At 42.3% G+C, this 22,063-nt stretch overlaps 1 protein-coding gene across 2 annotated transcripts; it reads right to left on the bottom strand.

Annotated features, from left to right (window-relative positions):
• Positions 1 to 474: 474 nt before the first annotated feature.
• ttbk2a (tau tubulin kinase 2a) lies at positions 475 to 22,063 on the bottom strand. 2 transcript variants are annotated; one of them, XM_042389074.1, is made up of 16 exons: positions 21,749 to 22,063; positions 16,281 to 16,442; positions 14,321 to 14,468; positions 12,845 to 12,918; positions 11,218 to 11,358; positions 10,692 to 10,796; positions 9,956 to 10,021; positions 9,686 to 9,778; positions 9,470 to 9,595; positions 9,146 to 9,303; positions 8,781 to 8,988; positions 8,419 to 8,642; positions 7,684 to 8,236; positions 6,468 to 6,806; positions 4,721 to 5,676; positions 475 to 4,365 (listed from the first exon to the last, which is right to left on the bottom strand). In XM_042389074.1, the coding sequence occupies exons 2-16, from the start codon at positions 16,347 to 16,349 to the stop codon at positions 3,921 to 3,923; spliced, it is 3,705 nt and encodes a 1,234-aa protein (XP_042245008.1). In that variant the 5' UTR covers positions 16,350 to 16,442; positions 21,749 to 22,063; the 3' UTR covers positions 475 to 3,920. The 2 variants fall into 2 exon arrangements, with proteins under 2 accessions (XP_042245008.1, XP_042245009.1); XM_042389075.1 differs by lacking the exon at positions 6,468 to 6,806.

Genomic DNA, 22,063 nt, shown 5'->3' with positions numbered 1-22,063 from the left:
GTGGGAATGGGGAGTTTGAGTTGATTTGAAATAAAATTTATCATTGTATGTCATCTGTTGTATGACTGATGTTATATCGAAGAGAAAAAATTGCAAGTCTTAAAAAATTGTGTCTGAAGCATGAAGCAAGTCTGAGACATTGAAATCCTTCTGCTAAACACCACATAAGTCTCTGTAGCATTTGATTGTTTTAATTTATGTGCTTAAAACTTTTTACTTTTTTTTCCCCTCTTTTGTAGTATTGTGTTTATTATATTCTTTACTCTCATTCTAATATTTAATTCCCCTACTTTTTGTAAAATCTATGACTTATAATTTTTTAAAATAAAGATGCTTTTTTAAAAAGCTGACCAATAGTTCAATAATTAATAAAAATATGCAGATGTGTTATAATTTTGTGCGCCTCGCCAGCAACACTTCAGAACGATTAAAAGAAGAAACTGTTCACAACATTTCTGTCTGCATGCTGAATGAGTATTTTATTTATAACCAGTTTATAAAAATAAAATACAAAATAATTTTAAAACAAAAAGAAAAAAAACACTGTACAAGGCATTGATATGATACAAATGATAGAATAAACATAAATAATTACAGTTATATACAATGCAAAACTCCCACTTGTTACATTCTTCTGGAGACTGTACAGTTACATTTCAAAACCATGAGATACATTACAACACAAAAAAATATCAACCATTAAAAAATCCCAACAATTGAAGTAAAAATGACGGATGGGCAAATAAGCATATGTCACAATAAATAATATCTGTCAAGTATTTATAAGTTATAAAACAAGTAATCCAATGTTATGACATGAGAAGTGTACCAGTGCACACCAAAGCTTTCATTAGTTTCCATCTCACTTAAATAAAAGATATAGCTGGGTTTGTTCTGTTGGCCTATGGGTATCTGTAACCACAAATACCAGCAAGCTACTATAAATATGACACTTTTCTATCAGCAGGCCACTCAGAAAAGTGACAAAGAAAATCTCATCTGGTAGGTCACACTAGTACTACAACTACACACCACTTATGTGCAATAATAATTGAAAAAAAAACATGAGAAATCTGATTATCTTTTAAAACGAGCAGCACTGTTTAGTGTCTGTTCCTCCCTTTCACTGAAGCTTGTTAGCATATAAGTTATGGTTTACAATAATGATTTTTTTTTTTTAAATAATTCATTTGAATATTTTACAGGTATATAGTAAAAGTCTGCACAAATGCATTCTGAACTTGCTGAGCTGCAATGCCTTAAAAGTTGTGAGCCTGAAATTTGAGATTTGGCAAAGGGAGAATTCAAAGATTGATTGCTGGAGACATGTAGAAATTACACGCCGCTGTTATGAGAGCATACTAACAAAAACACTTTTGAATACTGCACACTGAAATTGTTCACTTTCAATCGATAGTGGTCCACGCATTCTCACAGACAAACAGGGAGCTCTCTCCGGTATAAGCATAGCTTTTTAAGCACACGAGTATCAGTCTGACAGCACTGATTTCAGCGGTGATATAGAGACCACGCTGACAGGCATGGTAGCACATGCCATATACAGACAAGAGATAAAGTGATGGAAGGCTTGGCTTGGCCTAACAGTGGAATGATCTCCAACACAGACAAGGCTCAGTCATCCCTCGCTATGCACAGAGGGGCAGAGAAGAGACATTAAGGCGGCTGACTGACTGAACACTGTCTGCCTTCAGGATGAGTCATCATAGCTGCTCTGTGAGACTAGCGTAGGTACCTGCAACATCTGCATGAGTCAAAACGAACCAGCACATTTTATATCTACAAAGCAGTGTGCCCATTCAGTCTCTATACACTCTCATGTATCCCAGTTCAAACCACATCTGCAAAATTCATCAAGATATTTGGCAATGTGATTTTTTTTATTATTATTCTCTATGTGCAGCCATATCTTATAATGGCTATGACTGCCATCAATCTTACACCCTATGTGTCGTCTAATCTCTTTTGTAGTTTTTAGGTAATTCTTTTGTGCACCACGTCAGCTATTTGCACTGATAAAAATACAGTCCATCATTTTCCAGCAACACAATCATCCCGAGTCAGTGCAGGAAGCGCAGAAAACTAGTGTCAAACATTAGGCGAGAAGAGGAATAGTGTCATAGGTCAGAGAAAATATACAGCTTCACAGAAATTAAAATTGCTCACCCAGCAGGTAATGAAGTTACTGCTGTGTTAAAATCTTCACAAGATAGATGCGGTGTGATGGGAAGTGGTATGAAGCTTTTTTACTCAGTAGTTGATTCTGATTTTTTTTTTTTTTTCCCCTTTTCTCTGTTGAGCATGCAAGAAGTAGCGTTGGAAGTAAGCTGGAGTTATTTTACAGTATCTTACAAGGAGAGGAGTGGGACAAGGTTGTGGAGGAGAGTTTCAGTGAGGAATCCTGACTAAATTAAACTCAAACAACACGCTGATTCTTTCGCCTTGTGCACAAACATACTTTATGTCATTATATAAAAAGACATTCTCCGGCGCAGGAGGAACAGGACAGGAGGAAATATATATGTACATATGGCCTCAATTTTCATTAACATTTGAATAAATGTTTTTTGAGGTCTGAAATTCACATTTGTTCAAAGTTTTATCTGAAATACTGACCTGGTATATATACAGGACAGCTAAAGTGGGTTTCACATGAAATATTTCCTTTCGTCACTACAAATAATAGCTACTCTCTCATAAAGTAAACTGTTGCTCAAATTGTGTTTGATTTCCAAACATTTGTGTTGCTACCTTTTCTACATAAGAGAATACTGGTGAAAAGGGTTGTCCTATAACGGCTGGCACAAGTCTGTTTTTTTTGGCTCCTTATTTTCTAATTACAAACACACCAGAGTAAATCCTCAAGCTGCCCAAAGTGCCAAGGCACACGCTGAGACAAACGTCTGTGTCTGAACATTACTCGTCAGTAATGTACCTTGTGTTGTTTAAGCTTACTACTGCTACTACAACTACAACTACTGGAAATGCATGTTCCATTAATGCCTTGAGCTCTAAAACACATCTCAAAAGTAGTTTCACGAGTCTGACCTTTAATTCTCTCATTCAGAGTGACAATTAACTTCCCTCTTAGCAACACAGTAGGCACAAAAAGGTGTGTGTCCTCACGCACTTTACATGATTGATTGTATAAAGGGTCACTTTGGAGTAATCACTTCAATTAAACATTTAAAATTAATGTGAGCGACACTAAACCACACATCCACTATCACACAGAAGAGGGTAGGAGTCGTAAGCAACACTATGCATCAAAATAAATATCTCAATAAATACAACTGTACACAAAGTCTGGCTTTATGCATTCACATATAGCATAAAGTAAATATTATATACCCTGCCTGCAATCTCCAAACGCAGAGGAGATAACTGAGTCAACCCCAGGCCAATATTTAATTAAGCTGTAATCATATACACTGATATTTCATCAGTATAATCCAAGTGCATTAATACTGGGGATAAATAAGTTACTATAAATTGTGGTGCAGGATGGAGCAAAGATGAATAAACAGGAAGCTGATTTATTAATGTGCCCACAGGCCCAACTATTGATTTATGTAATATTCCCTGCATTGGGAAAATCTGTTTTAATTTTGCAGCTACACTATGCTATACATAAAATGAGGACCCTGACATGTCAACATCCCTTGTCTGATAAGTTATCATAAAGCTGGGCACATAAATGAATGACAAACCCTGTGTGCAATAGGAGTGATGAGAGCGGAGGGAAGCGGCAAGACATGTGTAAGGTTCAGACTGACAGCAAAAAAAGGGAAATAAGAATTTTGTTGTCTAATTATACTCAAACAGGAAGACTCAGGCTTTCATCTACACTGTTGTCTACTCTATCCTGATTGGAGTCTTCCCATCTTCTGCTGTGGCAGCAACTATCTGCTCAGCTTGCTGGAGCACTTCCCCTCTCGACTGCAGCCTTTTCCCCTGGTCAGGTGGAAGGGGCTCGTGCGAGCCTGGCGGCTGCAGCAAGTCTCCTGGTGGTAGGAGTAGAAGCGGCGGGGAGGAGGCGAGCCAGAGAAGCTGGGAGGCGAACGGCTGCGGCCCAGGCAGCCCCCTCCCCCGCTGCCACGGTGCTCATGGCGGGAGGGCGAGGAGCTGACGGAGCGCTGCAGGGAGGAGGAGCTGCGCGGGGAGGCGCTAGAGCTGCGGTGGTGGTGCGGAGAGCTGTTCAGGCTGCAGATGCCCATCCTGGAGCTGTGCTGAGTGGAGGAGCGGTGGTGAAGGGGGGAGCCACGGGAACCATGCATCAGCTGAGCAAGGCATGTCAAGAGGTCTGAGTCACTGGTGCTGCCAGCTCGGATGCGGTAACGCCTAAGCCTAAATAGATACAAAAAGCAGGGCAGGTTATGAATAAAAGCAAAGTCATATATTCCCAAGCAACTCAGGTGATTTATTTGCTTTCTTGCCGAGAGTTAGATAAGATTGATACAACTCTTAGACATTCGATTAGTATTGATCTTCTCATCTCACTATCTGCATGAAAGCAAATAAGCTTATTTCCTACATTCAACTATTCCTTTAATCACAAGAGCAAATCAACAAGGTGACATTTAAAGCGTTATATCTTTTTCTTATGTTTTTTTAAATATTCTTCATACTCTTTCTGTTATTTCACTCACAATAAATGGTTTAAGAGCAATAATCAAAGGAAGAATGCAGATCAACAAGTTACCTGCCCTCCATTGTGGGGCGGCAAGGTGGCTTTCCTGGGGGCGGGCGCGGCAGAAATTGTGAAGCCAGCTGCTCAGCAGAAGAGGTTGGATGAACGGGACGTGGGATCCTGCTCTTGCGGGACAGGGGGCTGGAGGAGGAGGAGAGGGAAGGAGCGTCGTCTCCCTGGCGGTCAGAACGGGAGCCCATAAGAGAGTCCTCATCCTGAGAGCGGTCTGAGGTGGAGGATAAGGGGTCCCTAGCTAGGGACGCCACCACGTGGCCACGTCTATCAGAAAGGGATGGCGAAGCAGTGGGAGAGGGGACCGGGCCCTGATGGCTGGCTTTCTTCTGCAGGAGTTTCTCCTTGGCGGACCCTGGAGGGGGGAGCTCCAGCAGGCTGGAGGGCTCGAGCACGGGGATACGACTATGCCTGCGGCTGGGGTCCTTACGGGGGGCAGCAGGGGAGGAGGAAGCTGGGGCCATATTAACTTTTCCACTTTCCTCCCACCTTAGCTGAGGCTCTGTGACACAGGGCATGGGGCCAGAATCATTCTCAGGGTCTTTGAACTTCGGAAAAGCTCCATTATTTAAATCCCTGTGGCCATTAACAGGGGGTGAGAGGTGGCCATTGGCAAACACAGGGCAGTGGGGGGAACGAGGAGAGTGTGGAGAGGAAGGCGAGCGTGGAGGAGGTGAGTGCGGTGAACGGGGAGAGCGTGGGGAAGACACACGGCTTGGCACAGGACTTTGAGCTTTGGTGTGGCTGTCTCCATTGATCAGCGTCTCAGCCAAAGGGTCTGTGGGTGTCCCAGGATGGGTGGGCACACGGTCCTGGGGGGAACTGATGTCCGCTGTGTGCTCCTGGACTTGCTGAGCCTCATCTTCAGCTTCACCACGCCTCTCCACCAGGAGGCACTGTGGAGCACTGTCTGATCCTGACTGGGAGGACAGCCCAGAGGGACGCTGAGCTGTCAACTGGAGGGGAGGGGGAGGTGCAGACATGAGAGGGAACAAAAAAAACACACTGGTGTTATTATAGAAATAAGCCTCACTATAAATTGGAATAATATTCTAATTGTCAAAGGCCTGTTGCTGATAGACTACAACATGTCGAGTTGTGCTGTAGTTCTGTAGCAAGAGCCTGATGCAGATGTGTGAAAGGAGAAGAATTTTAAAATATGGGGTAATAAATGGTGATTAGTTTGGCAACAGCATGCAATACCATAGCTACCATTATCAGACCGAAACACACAAGTGCTATGGCAGTGTCAGTCAAGCTGTGAGTACTAAACCAGCAAGTAGAACAGGAAACGTTCACGCAACTTCGCAGGGGGCTTCAGCGAAGAGAGGGTGAGGAACAAATACAGGGAGAGAGAGAGAAAGAGAAAGATAGAGAGGACAAAGACGATCTGAAACAAAAGAGACCATGCAACCTGTAGTCATGACTCGACATTCCAAACACACATGCCACAATCAGACACACATCCCTATTCAGATCACAAGAACACATGTCCAGACACAAGGACACATTTGACCCATGCTCTGTCTGGCCTGCACAATGCCCTTCATGGTTTCTGGAGAGAGCTGCCTGACAACAACACAATAACCAAGCCAACTAAACAAAGAAGCCAAAACAAGCAACTTAAACAAAAAAAAAAAAGAAAAACAAAGAACAAAAATGTTGACAGCCCGTGTATTGCTACTGATGTAAGCGGGAGGAAGCTGAATGGAGGTCTGTTTTTACAGTATTGTGATGGGCTCATCACCTGCTGAAGCTGGGCACGGGTGATGCGTATGACAGAGGGAAACTTGGTGTTGGCAGCACCCGCCGGGATGGCCGGCAGTTTCCTGCGACTGGGCGAGCGGGTGCCGGGGGCAGGGTTTGGTGGTAGTGGTAAGGAAGCGTGGCAGGATGAGGAAGAGGACGGGCGTTCCTGTTGCTGATGGTCAGCAGACTGGCTGCGCCTCAAGCCCGGCGGGTGGCGCAGGTGCAGCGGGTCCGACAAGGTGGTCAGGAGGGTGTGAGGGCTGGGAGAGCGCAGAGGGATGGGACTGGATGTCCGGGCCGCAACTTCCTCAGGCAGGGATGGAGGAGAGGTGGGAAGCTAAGAGAGGGGAAGGAGAGAAGTGGGAGGTGGAAAAAGGAGGGGTCGTGAGATTGGTGAGGGAGTGAGAAGATGGAGGAAGTATGGTGGAAGTGCTATGAGGCAGGACAAGCAGGTTGCACCCGTGGGGAGTACGACGTAGAGTTTTTTTGAACAGGTAAAGTCTCGGAGGGATCAAAAATATGGGGTTGGGGATTGTTTTAGGCTAGGGAAGGAAGAGAGGTAGGTAGTTTATCGGAAGGCAGTGTACATTTTGAATTTGGAGGTAGTAGTTGTGGTTGTAGGAGTGAGGGGACAGTCAGCATTCATTCCTCTTGTAGTGAAAAGTACGACTCTACAGCTTGAGTGAAATCTGTTTATATTGGACTCATGGGTTGAGCAGGATTTTGGAAGTGGGCTGGTTGAAGGTTATGAATAGCAAAGGAGCAAAAAAGTTATTTAAACTGAACATACCAAAGTATATTTTGGAAATAAATCATGTCATTTACAAAGAACATAAAAACAACCAAACATACTGAAAATGTCTGCAAATAAGATAAAATTATACATGATATATAATGCAAATCAAAGTCCAATTCAAAGCAATAAGCTCTCTTTCCCCCCATGCTGTGATCTGATAAAAGCTCTGCATTTGTGTCATATTTTTTTCTAACAAATATACACAAGCAAAGAAGCCACCAAACATAAAGCAGTAACATTTAGCTTCACACTACAGCAAGATGCAGCTGGTGGAACTCTGATCGTTGTATGATATTAGCATTGAAGTTCTATAGCTAGAACTCTGACTCTGTGCAGCTTTTTAGCTTTGTAAAATGCTGACTACAGTCAGTATCATGTATGTCATGTTGTGAGATGGCCATCAAATGAAAGTGCTTACCTGAGTGAGAACTCCCTCGGCTAGAGCTTCAGCCGGGCTAGTTGGAGTGACGGGGGGCAGAGCCCCTGCAGGGCCCACACTAAGTTCCAACTTGTCCGCTTTTGCACTTCCCTTGGAGGAAGCCAGGCTTTCTTGTTTAGCTATGCCAGGGCAAGGGCCTGGGCTGCCCTTTTCCCATCCAGGAGACTGTTCCCCTGGCTGGAGCACCTCTGGCTCATCCTCATCCTCCTCTGAGGGGCTGGTGGTAACCTTGGCTCCTGGAGAGCCACCGGGCCGCTCCACCATTACCCACTCCCTTGAGTCAATGTCCTGCCTCCCAGAGCTAAGATTGAGGGCCACAAAGCCCCCACTACTGGCTGCCCCCTCTCCATGCTCTATAGATCGAGGGGATGCTGGTTTAGGAGACCCACCACCAGATAGAAACTCCTCATCATAGTGCCAGACCCTCTCAGGACGCTCTCCAGCAGGTAAAGCCTGACCCTGAGTTACTGGGATGATTGAAGCCCCGTCAGCCTTCTCCTGTTGCTGGGTGCCAGGCTGCTGCTTCGCTGAGCTGAACAGACACAAGACAAACAAACAATGAAGTCTCTACTCTATCCTGACGAAAATTCAGAATTCTTTTTAAAAAAGTAAAGAAACTGATGATAAAATTAATAAAGTAGTTGATCTAAAACTGGTTAAATTGCAGTCTACTTTTGTAGCAAATAATGGTGATGGGCCACTAGATAGACCTACCAGGCCTCCAGGAAGCGTTCTGGACTGGGCTTGGACTCCAGGCCAAGCCTCCTCTCCAGCTCAAAGCTGTGGATGTTGCGGAGCTTTCTCAGCAGGGGGCCGTCACGGTCTGAAGCCACCACATCAGGGTGTGGTTTGACTGGGGAACCCAGGCTTGGTCCAGCATAAGGGCTTTGATGTCCTTGGTTGCCCTGATTGTTGCTGTGCTCCTCTTCTGTCGCTGCCTGTGGGAACCAGTCAGTTAAGTTTTTGTAAGCAACTGGTTAAAGAATCAGGTAAATTTCAACTGGGGTATAAATTCTCATGTAACTCCCGTATCACATGTACAGAAACTATACTTTGCGTGTTCGTATGTAATCTACCTTCCAGACTGCTGTCCTGATGCGGTTACGGTTGCGGTCCAGCTCCTCCCAGACGTCAGCCTCCTGGTTGCGGTGCGGGTGGATGGGAGAGCCCATCAGGCGCTCGGGAGCAGGGTTGTTCTCAGCGTCACTGAGCTGCTCGTCCTGCAGGACCTCATCTGTGTTCTCCCTCATTAAGTCACCGGGGATCAAGGAGGCGTTCGCCATTCTGGGACAACAAAAGGTACACATTCATTTGATGGTTGAGGTTAACTTACAGTATGATGTCTAGTCTTTCCTTATATGTGAACTATAAAAAACTCTTGGTTGATTAAAACCCTTATGAAATAACTCTACTAAAGGTGTAGTAATTGGATCAAACATACCCCATGTGTGCTGGGGTGAGGCGGGTGTGATGCTGGGGTGTCGTGGCACTAGCACTGATCGTCAGGGTGCCATCTGTGCCGGTCCGCTCCCAGTCATAAGGGTCGTTCTCCACTACATTATAGGTTTTCATGCTGTTGTCAAACACTGACATCAACAGCTGGAAAAACACAAAAATATATATATATATAGCAAGATTCAGAGTAGACAAAATATTTTGGGTTGCTCGCAGCAACTAGAATACAACTTTCTAGATCATGCACTCCACACTTCACTTAAAGACAAACTAGTTCTGTTATTAAACCCATATCAGATGCCTGGGTCACCTGGTAGTCAGGCTTGGTGAAGTAGTCAAGAGTGGATATGTGTTCCAAGAACACACCAAACTCTGCCGGCAAGTGTTTGAGCATCAAACGATGGTCATAAGTGTCCTTCAGCTTCCCCACATGTTCCTAGGAATAAACAAACACACACACACACCTATAATTTCTCATCACTTACAGTTTAGATTCCAGGAGGGACAATTTATAGGTATTCCTTACTTTATCCTTGATCTTCCTCCAAGGCAACTGACCAACCAGAAACTCCACCAGCATGTAGAAGAGGGACCATAAATCATCATGACGACCCATCTCCTGTAGAATTACACCAGGCTTGAGTTTACATTGAGTAATAATATTTGATCGACAGGAGACAGTGGTGACAAATTATGACAAAATGGAGTAAAGTTGAATATAGCACATGAATAGACACGTGTGGGGCAGCATCACTTATTACACAAGAGCTCTAGCAGAGGGTAGATAGATACTGACCTTATTCTTGTGTGCATTGACAGATGCATAGCGGACCGTTCCCCTGAACCCTGCCACTGGACGGGGCTGACAAACAAAGACGGATACAGCCATTAAATGCAAACACAGATGTAATCTAACATGTTTATGGCTCAATACAAACAATGTCTGAAATATTCTGCAGAATTCACAGATTTTCAGCCAAAAAAAAGAGAAAAAAATCACAAAATGAAAAGAACTAACATATGTTTACATCTCATATCTGATCCTAACCCTTAATAAGCATCTCTAACATGACTTCATCACATTAAATCTGATTCACTTATTTTTTTGGCCAGAGGAGCAGAGAAACTAGCTGTGAACACAACTTCAGATGCGGAGCAACATCATGTTTCATGCTATGTGATAAATGTCAGTTCAACTTTTATCTCTGTTTTGGTCTCCACCAACTTCTGAGGCAAATGTCTGTTTTTTTAGTTACTAAATGCTCCACTATTTTCAGCAGCTAGTTGCTAACTTTGTTTATCTCTTGTTTGGTGCTAGGCTGATAAGAGCAGCAGGAATAAACCAAAACAGTAAAGTTACAGGCTGTAAAACCAAAACAATGAGCTGAAACACACTTAAAAACTCTGGAGAGAGCAGCAGAGTGAAGTGATAATTCTCTGAGGTTTTACATTACACATGACAAAGAATAAAAAATATTAATAAATGCAGCTTTAAGCTCAGTATATACTCAGAAACAGATAAAGGCACTCACAGCTCGGACCTCCTGGCATGAATTGGTGAACTGGCGAGCTAAACCAAAGTCAAGCATGTAGCAGGTTCGACAGGTGCTGGGGAAGCGACCCATGGCGAAATTGGACTGAAGCAGAGAGAGAGGGGTGGTAAGGAGGCAACGGTTCAAAAAATTATAAAATCATTTAGGTGTAAAGGTGTAGGTGCAAATAAAATGTTTATACATTTATCCCCATGTGTTGCTATGGTGGAATATCATCTAATACAGCAGCTCAAAAGACAGAAGATATTTATTCAAACATATTTCAGGTATTTGGCCGACACTCATATTGAGCCAACAGTGCAAGTGCACAGTCAAAAAAACAAAATCCCTGAATCAGCAACAATACTAGCAGCCAATGACAAAAAGTGCATGGGTCACAAATGTTATCCAGACAACAGAAATGAAATAATCGCATGTGCCTGGAATATATAGAAGGAAAATAAGTGCTAGGTAATTAAATTAGAACCAAAATATCCCCTGTTGCACTCAGCTCCCTGTGACTCACCGGTTTGATGTCACGATGCAGGAAGCCGACAGAATGGATGCTCTCTATGGCTTCCAGGATCTGGCGCCCCAGACGCAGGGTGGTGCTGATGCTGAAGGTTCCCCGGGTCATACTCCTCCTCAGGTCTGCCAGATTACGACCCTGAAAGAGCGAATTATACAAGATCGGTTAGCAAAGAAAGAAACTGCCAAAAGTTCTTCTTTTGGCAGCAACACGTAGTGACTAGTAAATCTTTATTGAAATGAAAAATAAAATCACTAATGAACAGTCACACTGACTGAAATGTTTGACAGTGGTGACGGACAAATATGCTGAGTGGACATAGAAAACAAGCCCACAGTGAGGAAAAACACAAATTCAGCTACACTGATCATCTATAATTAAACCCATGGTGAGGTCAGGAGTCAGCACAGTACATGGAAATCTTCATTCCTGTGGGTCTGGCTGTATAAATCACAAGCAGACCACACTTTCAAAACTATCATTCATCATCAGATTCAGAGAATGTATTTGTAAAATTGTGCTGATGATTTTCGGTATTAACAGCCTCATGTTCTGGATGCAATGATTGAAACTAATTTGACGCCTCTGTAGTTCACAGTAGGGGATATAGTTTGTGAACAGCCTGCAGTAGTGCTGCCTGAATCACTACACTGAGAGTATTGAAGCTATAAATACTTTTTGTTGCTTGGTGTTCTGCCACACAGTCTGGTTCATATATATGGAGACTAGCTAGTGTGAACCAGGTCAAATATGTAGTGTTCATTAACCCATACAGCTGGATTAATGTAGTGTATGTATGTTAGTAGCTACGTTATTTACATGCAGCAGAATTTCTAGAGTTTTATAAATGATTTATTTAACATTACAATAACCGATGGCTTGGTACTTGTAACTTACTTCTAGACAAGAATAACATAAGACAATCTGTTGACAATCCAAAGTCGAGTCCAGTTCAGAGCAATGACTGAAGATGGTTTGACGCAGGACTGCTTTAAAGTAAGACTGTGTAACTTTGGCTGAACAGCAGCTACTTTGACAACGAGTGACATTTGAGTAGTCTTTATCTAAAGTTGGCTAACATTAGCAACCATAAGCTACTGGTCATACCAGACCAAGTAAGGCTGCAGTGGCAAAAACCCTTGAATGTATAGAATTGTGCAAGGATGTGTTTTGCTGCTTGTGAATTGAACTTTTCATTTGTAGGAGGAGGAATATTTCATGACTTAATTTAAATGTTACAGCCTCTCTTTAATCTGTTGATTCATTTGCTAATTAATCATTTCATTCATAAAATATCAATTTTTCAGAGCCTTAAGTGATGTTTTTAAATTGCTTGTTTTGTATAATTAAGTCTAAAACCCAAATATATTCCATTTCCAATCATTAAAAACTGAGAGAGGCAGGAAATCATCATGATAGAGGCTGGTACAGACCAAACTTAATTAAGTTCTTAATTAAGTTCTTAAACAATTACAAAAATCTCAAAACTGCTGACAATTAATTATCTGTCAATTTGATAGTGACAGATAATCAGCTAATTGTTTCAGCTCTGGTTTGATCTGTTACACTAAGCTTGCTTTGCTTGTGATGTATTCGGTGCCTGAAGCCCAAGATGAAGACCAACCTGAAGCTCCATCACCACGTAGTTAAAACGGTCGTTGCGGCCACATCCCACAAAGCGACACACGTGGTCCTTACCTAAAAAAATAAAGGAAGACAAGAGTTTTTCAGAATAGTTTCAGGGCAGAAGATGAGGTCACCTCACAGCCGCTTGACATCAGCTGCATAATTACATCATAAGATGCGGCATGCTGCGTGAATCATAATGATGTTTCCATATTTCTGTGTCCTTCCCTCTCCAGTCGCTACGGCTCCCATCACCAGCCTCCCCGTATGACCATCCTGCTAAACGTATAGGCTATAGCGCACAACACCGGGGACTACACATGTGCATGAATGAGTTGTGTGTTTGTGCTTGCGTGTGTGTGAGTGAGTGCGTGTATTCTGGTCTCAAAGGACATTGCTGCACTGGCAGCTTGACCACACCCCAAAGCCCTTCAGCACACAGTGCATGCAAACACTAACAAAACCTCCATGTTAAAACACTACTTTTTTGATTGCCTGTTTTCACCAAATTCTTATCTAAGGGTGCAACAAATCAAAATAATCCAATGAAAGAATCCAAATGAAAAACACAACAAGCTATTATTAGCCTGATATGACCCATTAGCGTTCTTATGAGGCTGTGGGTCGATGTTTACTCTTTACAGCTGGGCGGGTCAGCAATGTTTGGGGGGGCTGGAGTTCAGCCTATCTCAAGTTACATTATGGTTCCCTGAGGAAGCAACAGAACCGTGATGCCTAAGGTCGCAGCCATTAGACAGCAAACATGATCCCAGCCCATTGATTTTCCTCTCAGAGGGGAGAAAGAAAAAAAGGGCACAGTGGTTAAAAGGCAGGAAGGAAGAGGACAAGGAAGAGACATGGTTAACAAAAGAGAGAAAGGGGTAAAACTATATGCTCGCCTGAAGGAGCTCTCTTGTTGGGAGTTGGGAGCGTCCCAGGCTTTCAATCATATACTTCCTCTTGCATGAGCACTTTGTCACTTCTTTTACTGCCATTTGAAGCTTTTTACATTAAAACCCCAAACACTTTAGGCAGGAAAACAAGAATGAAGCACAGATAAATGACTGGAATTTACATCTTGTGCATCCAGAATGACAGTGTGCTTTGCACCGCAGAGACTGAAGCAAACTGAGAAGAACCCTGGGTCAAATTGTGTTTTCAGATGAGTCAGATGATCTATATCTGGTCTCAGAGGGAGAGATAATTCCACCCCACTGTCGCTGCACACAGGCTATCCCTGCATTTTCTTCTGACATGACATTTCCTGGATTGGTCTTCTTCTTTGCCTATTTTTATTCTCATCATTTCAGGAGAAATTACTAAAAGAACATGTTTCAATTCTCTGAAGCATCTGTTTTTCTGCCAAGAATACACACAATATCCACTTCTGGGTCAACTCAATAGGTCACCGTGACAACGAGGATCGGTCAATTCCAGAAATGTAACCGAACCCACTGAATCCATTTCGACTCACCCTGGAGCTTCTTGAGCACGGCGACCTCCATCTTGAGCACCTGCTTTGGCTGCTGGGCCGACTCCACCTTCAGCGCCACGTTGACCCGCGTCAGCAGGTCCAACGCCTCGTAGATCTCCCCAAACCCGCCACCCCCGATCTTCTTCACCTGGAGGAAGAGCATGAAACACTGCGTAAGAACTTCATATGAAAAAGTACACAACATGTACATGAAAGACACTTCAGCAGGAGAGCATGCTTTCTGTCTTTCTGGTATTAAGTATTTCTATTTTCTCTCCTTTACCTTTACAACAAGGTATCAATGAGGACTTATAGCAATATTAATATAAAATCAGACGTTCCTCCATGGGGATATCACTGTCGCCATGACAATGTGGGCAATAAGGGGATAAATTCAAATTAAAAGCATGTGCTTCCAAGTGATTGCAGTATGAGTGTGTGTGCATGCACTGGAAAACTCTGGAACGCCATCTTTAGCCCTTTATTACACATTTTCACAGACCGCTATAAAAAGTTACATGAATATGAACATGTAATATGATTTGATTGATTTAATAGATTCTCATCTTTTCAGTCACTGTAGTCTTTTTTCAAAAAGAATACCCTCTCCTGATAATAATTCAGCTACAATGAAAGCCAAAGAGCATAACTGAACTGAACCACCTTAAAAATACTTTCAAAATAGGCTGGTTGTCTAACAGTGTTATAAATCATTGCAATGCAAGAGAATCAAAAATGAACAAATATCTTGCTGCATAGCAACAAAAACCAAAAACTGTTTAAAAGTTTAATATTTTTAATAAATACAACAACTTTTTAAATTCATCCAGAGCTGAGTTTTCTGGTGCACAGGAAGCCTTTTCTTCTTCTTCTTTTTTTAAAGCAGTCAATCTGTTTTCATTTAGGCTCTCCTAAGAAGGATTAGGGTGGTAAGGGGTTAAAGAGTTTGTGTGTCGATGAAAATCGATAAAAGATCTTGTAGGCACTGGTTCAAAACATAGCACATATTGAATAATGAAGGACTACTGCAACAAGCCAAATTAATATATCACCTCTGTATTATTCATACAGATATTTCAAATGAGAAGCTCCAAATTGATTGTTTCCTTTACGACATAATGGAAGAGATTCATAGTACTTCAATGGGCATGAGTAATGAGGGCATTCAACTTATTTAAAATATGTATTGTAGGTTCAATTTGAACATACTAGCAGTAAGGAGGCAGTTTTTCACTTTATACAAGAGTTATTTTGTGATAGGTCTATTTATGAAACTTTCTTTTATGACAGGAGTTAACGTGACTAGATAATTAGCTCACTCGTGAATAGTTCCTGTACTTTTCAGCACACTCTCTTCTTTTATTTTGATCTGTCAAATTTCCCCGAACAGATCCACCTTTTCACTCTCATCTCTCAAAGCTTTAATTTCCGCTAAGCTCCCACGTGTCCTTCACCGTCCTTAATGCACACACACACACACACACACACACACACACACACGCAAGGCCCTGTGTCGCACTAGGAGCTAAAGTCGTGGGATTAGCTGCAGCATTCTTATGTAACTCAGCTCCTTAGAAGAGAGGAAGTGGTGCCAGGCTGCCAGTTAGGAATAACAGCCTCACATGGCACCCCGGCTGGCACAGCAATGAGAGACATGGGCCCTCGGGGGAACACTGCTGCTGCCTATAGCTCACTGCACTGCCACAAATAGCTATACGGGCTATTTTTGGATCTCACATACTGCAGCAGCACTATCTGTACAGTGAGACACGACCCCAAACTGTCCAAGCCACAGGTGAGACACTTTAGAAACAAGGAGAAGGACTCATAGGCGGGGGGGAAAAGCACTGTTTGATGAACAAAGAGTTGTTGTTTGTGGGACAGAGTGCAAGCTAGGGACAGGCAGTGACAGGGCTGGACAAACACACTGCCTATTGTCGCCGAATAACGTGTCACTTACCACTTTCCATCGCTCCTTGACCAGGGAGAGCACGCTTAGGATGTCAGATTGCTCCGCTCCCCCGCTCATACCGTCTGAAGACCAGGACTGCTGTCCTCACTGCTTCCCCCCTCAACCAACAGCCTCAAACTGGGCCGGGCATTTGGGGTCTGATGGAGAACCCTACGGAAGTCCAAGAGAGACACAAAACTGTTAGAAGCTGATGAATAAATACTAAAGAAATCAGTTGAATTCTGGTTTAGGCTTATCTGCACTTCTTGGGTTGATGTTCTCTGACAGTAAACAAGGAGGTTTCATAGTGTCGGATATACTTCAGGCCATGTGAAAGTCTGAAAGTCTCCCCAGTTGAGAGACGTAGTTAAACCTTTGGCTTAATGTCTGGGGCTCTCTGATACTTGACCATCGCTGCAGCTGCCACACCTGCTGCCAGCAGCTGTCTTTCTAGACAAACTCACCCCACCAAGTCGCAAGCAAAAGTCTTGCGTCTTAAATTACAAAAGGCTTCATCTTAGTATCATTTTTCCCTGCCGTTTTTCTTTTGTGTGACAACCAAGGAGCAGGCCTAGTAAATAGAGAACTGTGAGTCTCATCAGATACTACCGAGGCTGTTTAATTTTGCACAGATTATAAAAATTGCAGCGTAATATGACGGACAAACTATCATATCTTAAAGCATTATTTTGAAATCAAACCATGTCTGCTAACATACTGTACAATAAATGAGATTTATGAGTATAAATACACTGATGTTATTAGTCAGTTATACTAATGATCTGATTCTTGACCCACCACTTGACAAATACTGTCCTCGACCTTAAATGTATCTGATGCTTTAAGATAAATTGGTGCCACTTTCTGATGAGTTGCCCCTTATTAAAGGTTTATAAGCTGTAACAAAAGGCTTTACTAATGTTAATAAATCATTTCTCAGTGCTTTATTGATCTGTTATAAGCCGTTAACACGAACAATGTTTGGATTGCTAGGTTGTGAGTAATCACTCTGGCAGGTGTTTTTATCCTCTCTAATGGGTAATAATAGATTACTATTACATGAATTAACACTTGTGGGTTGCACACTGCAGTTATACATGGTAATAATTTGTTAATATATTAATGATGGTGCAGATTCTCCAGAAGGCGAATGAATTAAAGAGCTAAAAAGACAAGTGTCCTGCTGTATTTCTACCTGACAACCCAAAAGCTGTTCTTATTTACAGCTTTATTAAGCATAAGTAAAGTATTTATAGACCATTAATAAAGCCATTAGTTTATAAAGGATGACTTATTAGAAAGTGGTACTGATAAATGTAGCACTAGCTTCCTTCACATGAAATGCAGGTTGTCTCTACAACAAGGCTGAAAACGGAGTTTCCCCTGGAAAAGCTGTGTCTATACTGCTATATTATACAACATCCATGTCATAGATAAGCATTCCTCTGGAGAGCACATGCTGGCAACTTCCTTTAGTCTGGCTTCAAACACACAAAGCAAGCCGACTTCGATTCATCATTCTGCACACGGCGCGCAGGCATCCACGGTTATGCAACAAGCCTTCAAAACACTATTTGGTTACAGGGCATGATCCCGACATCAAGGAGGCAATCAATCCCATCGTGCACCAGGATGAGGTTGGGAGATGGAAGAGGGCAAAGCGTGGTTAGACTTGATAACTGGCAAAATGACGACCATGAAATGTGACCCAGGGTTAAGACTCAGGAGTAATGTGGCCTCGGTGCTGCTGAACAGATGACACAACTGGACGAGATGTCTCAGGATAATTGATTTATTCATAAGACATACAGTACTAGTACTGTAATGTCCTTTGAACTTTATTCATTTTGTATCTAGTTACTATTTATTACCACTACCTATCCTGTATGTCTTGACCTTTGTGAGTTACTGTCTAAGATTAAGATTATATTTTCATATAATTTTAATTTATTTATATAGAATATGATCTGCATAAGTTCACTTTACTGAACTGTTTCATAGGTATACCATATGAGTTTTATTCCCAAATTATACTCCCCATTTTCCTCCATTTAAGGCCTTATTTAGAAAAGTGCTATGCAGATTATTTTCATGAAGTTTCAGATGAGACTGTAAGAGCAGTAAGCCTTTTATTAACCAGTATAGCATTAAGAAAGATGCAAATACAAACATCAAAAAAATGTTAATATAAAAAATCCTTAGCAACTTTGTTTTTGGCTTAGATCAAGACAGATATATGAATAGTGAGAAAATAGGGGGGATAAAAGTCGAATTGAATCAAACTTCTGATCACTTCTGAGTACAGCCATACTGGCCAAAACTTTACTTGTAGTTGTTAGCAGATATAAGTCTTTATTTATGTATTAGTCAACAATTATAACTCCTCCTGTGGGCACCTATAAGCGGAGCCTGATGCACAAACAGATTATGAATGACAATATAGCAAAACAGAGTTATAATAATATTAAATATGTTTTCATAGGAGAAGTTGTGCAGTAAACACTTAAAATGTCCCTATATCTGCTTACAAGTGTGTTATAATCCATTTATTAGGGCTGGGCCATATGTTGATATTATATTGATATCGTGATATGAGACCAGATATCGTAATATTGTGATATGTCATAAGTGTTGTCTTTTCCTGGTTTTAAAGGCTGCATTACAGTAAAGTGATGTAATTTTCTTACCAGACTGTTCTATTTTTCATTTTTATCCACTTAGTCATTATATACACATTACCGATGATTATTTATTAAAAATATCATTGTGTCCCTACAATATTATCACAATATCAATATCAAGGTATTTGGTCAAAAATATTGTGATACTTGATTTTGTACATATCGCCCAGCCTTACTATTTATTACATTTTTACATACTGCTTATAAATGCTTAGTGAGGGGACTTTAATTTCAGTCGTATAGGAAGTATTATGTATTAGTAGCAAAACCAAAACTGTAAACATACTTTATTACAAGTAAAAGTCCTACATATAATTTTACTTAAGTCCAAAAGTATTAATAGCAAAATGTACTTTAAGTATAAAAGGTAAAAGCACACATTACGCACTAAAATGACCCCTGTGAGTGTTATATTTTATAATATTTGATTATTATTACTGATACAATACTGTGTAAGCAGTATTTTAATGTTGTATATGGTAATCCGTAACAATGCAACACATTTAAAAAGATCATCACAGGTTAAGTACAGTATGTACAGTAAAAACTAAAATCTTTAGTGGACCACTATAAACAAGCATAAAATGTAAATACTTTTAAGTAAAGTACAAGTACTGTGCCTATAAATTGTACCTAAACATTTCAATGTCATATTTTTCCTCACACTGAGTGAGAGTAGTCTTGTGAAAACATCAGTCGAAATCTTGATGTTATGCTAATTGGTGACGACCCAAAAAAACAAGGAACGCACCGTCATAACGGAGAAGAAACGTGCTGTACGAAACCTCACGTGATGTTAAACTGGCTGTAAACACTGTGATTAAATAACCTCGGCGATGAGTCCCGTGTCAGAACTTCAAGGTCACCTCATGTTCCAGCGTTTTCTACATCTGAGCTATCACGCACGAGACATCCTCTCCGAGCACAGAAGGATGAGTAAGTCATTTGTTAAAAAATTGATCAGTGGAGAGAGAGAGAGACGAAGCAAGTAGGCTGCTGTTTACTACACGTTTAACTTCTCTGGCTGCTTTAGAAAGATCTGGAGGCAGGATAGAAGGATGGATGGATGTCCGTGGAGGTCTCTGTTACCCAACCTCACCTATTCTTTTGGGTTAAAGAGTGAGGATAAGTCGTCTTTTACCTTTTCAATCCCTCCAAAACAGCCAACGTGGGACAGAAGAGTAGAAAAGATACTAAGTGACTGCATATAATCAGCTGACGCCACCTCTCCGACACAAGCTCGTACACACATTGCATAAGTGCACGCACCTATGCACAAGCCAGGTTGGCTTCACACTGTGACTAATCTCACACCTCACAGAGAGGCAAGGCTCTGCTCCTCTTCCTCCTCCTCCTCCTCCTCCTCCTCCATGCTAAATCACCTTCAATGAAGAAAAAAGACAAACAGCCAAGGAGGAGGAGGAGGAGGAGGAGCGGACTTTGGACCTAAAAATTAAACCAATCTATGACAGCCGGCTTGTGTCTCATCATGAATCATGCTTCCTGACCCCGGCATCTCCATGGCGACGATGGTGCAGTGCCATTTTCATTTGCTGACTGCAGCTTGTCGTCTCCTCTGCCCTTTTGCTCCGCTGGAAGCTGCAACTTTATAGCGACATAAAGCATCATGAAATGTCAAATGAGTGATCCCACCCTGGAGGAATACTCCTCCTGCTCCTCCTGGAAATACTAAAACTATTTACTCACCACAACATCACTTTATTTAACATAATGCATCACTGCACATGTTTATATCTATCTCTTTGAAAGCTATTCAGAATAATTTATATCCTGTACATCTGCACTTTATGTCTAAATTGCACTTCTGGTTAGATGCCAACTGCATCTCGCTGTTAAGTACTTGTGATTGTTCAATAAAGACAATAAAGTTGAATGTAATCTAATCTAACTGAGCAAATAGTGTCTTTATGTTGACAGATGATCAAGTATAAACACTGAAACTATGCATGACAAGCGCATCTAAGCATGCATGTGCAATGACATGTGGCTCAAATGAAATTAACCGAGCAGAAACTTGACTGGAAATCTAATGTTTGCTGCATTTTCTGCTCAATCTGAGCACGTCCTGATTCAGTGGCGGGACAAGGGACAGTTGCCGGATGAATTTTTTTGTGCTCGGTCTGACATCTCAGTGTGTCCAGAACAAGCCTTGGAGAGGAGCCAGCATGGGAAGGCCCCTCCACACTCTGGCTCCTCTCAAATCACAGCAGGGATGCAACTGATACAGGCAGCAGAAACTGTGAAGGATGAGGCATGGAAGTATAGCAGTACAGGCTTGTACTATTAAGGATGCTTTTCACCAGATTTCTGCAATTACTTCCATATCTTTGACAAATCCTTCATTCAAACATGGATTAACGCAGCAACAAACACCTCTGCTGAGTTGTTTTCAATGGGATTTGACAGGTAGCGACCTGCAGCAATGTCCCAGTATATTTGGTTTAAGCCGGTTGTCATGCTGGTCTGCAAAACGAGTGAACCACCTATCCTCCCTGCAGCGGACACATTGGCTTTGCTGTTGCATAGCGAGTTGGTTGCCACAGCAGATTTACTCAGGCGCGTCCACGCACATTGGCCGTCCGCAGGCCACGCAAGCTTTCATCCCGCCTGGCGTGGAGGAGGTTATGAGCTCTGACAACATGCAGGGTTAACAAACTCGACGCGCGCAGCTGCAGGCGACAAAAGAGGAGGACGGAAGAAATGGGAGGGGAGGGGAAGGGGGGGCGAAACCGGAGGGGCGACGCATAGCACGGCCTCAGGATTCTCGGTTCTTACCTCGGGTCTTTGCTGCCAATCCTTGATCCGAAGAACAGCCGGGTGTGGTTACAAAAAATCCTCTACGTTCGGAGGCGGCGGGGACGACATCGAGCGGAATCCCATAGCGTCCATCGGAAGAGGTGGCGGCGGCCGCGTCGGTGATTTGGAAAACAGAACGAGGAGGCGCAGAGAGAGAGAGGAGCGAAATACGTCTGAGTGTGACCGTCCCTTTTCTCCTTCTGCCTGCTGTCACCTCAGCATCTCTCTATCGGTCGCTGCGGATCCGTGACGTGACGACTCTGTGATGATCATCAGCCTTCCTGCGCGCGCGGC

The sequence above is a fragment of the Thunnus maccoyii genome, chromosome 16, assembly GCF_910596095.1.
Source record: "Thunnus maccoyii chromosome 16, fThuMac1.1, whole genome shotgun sequence".
Lineage (NCBI taxonomy): Eukaryota > Metazoa > Chordata > Actinopteri > Scombriformes > Scombridae > Thunnus > Thunnus maccoyii.
This window is presented reverse-complemented; position numbering and strand designations above follow the sequence as displayed.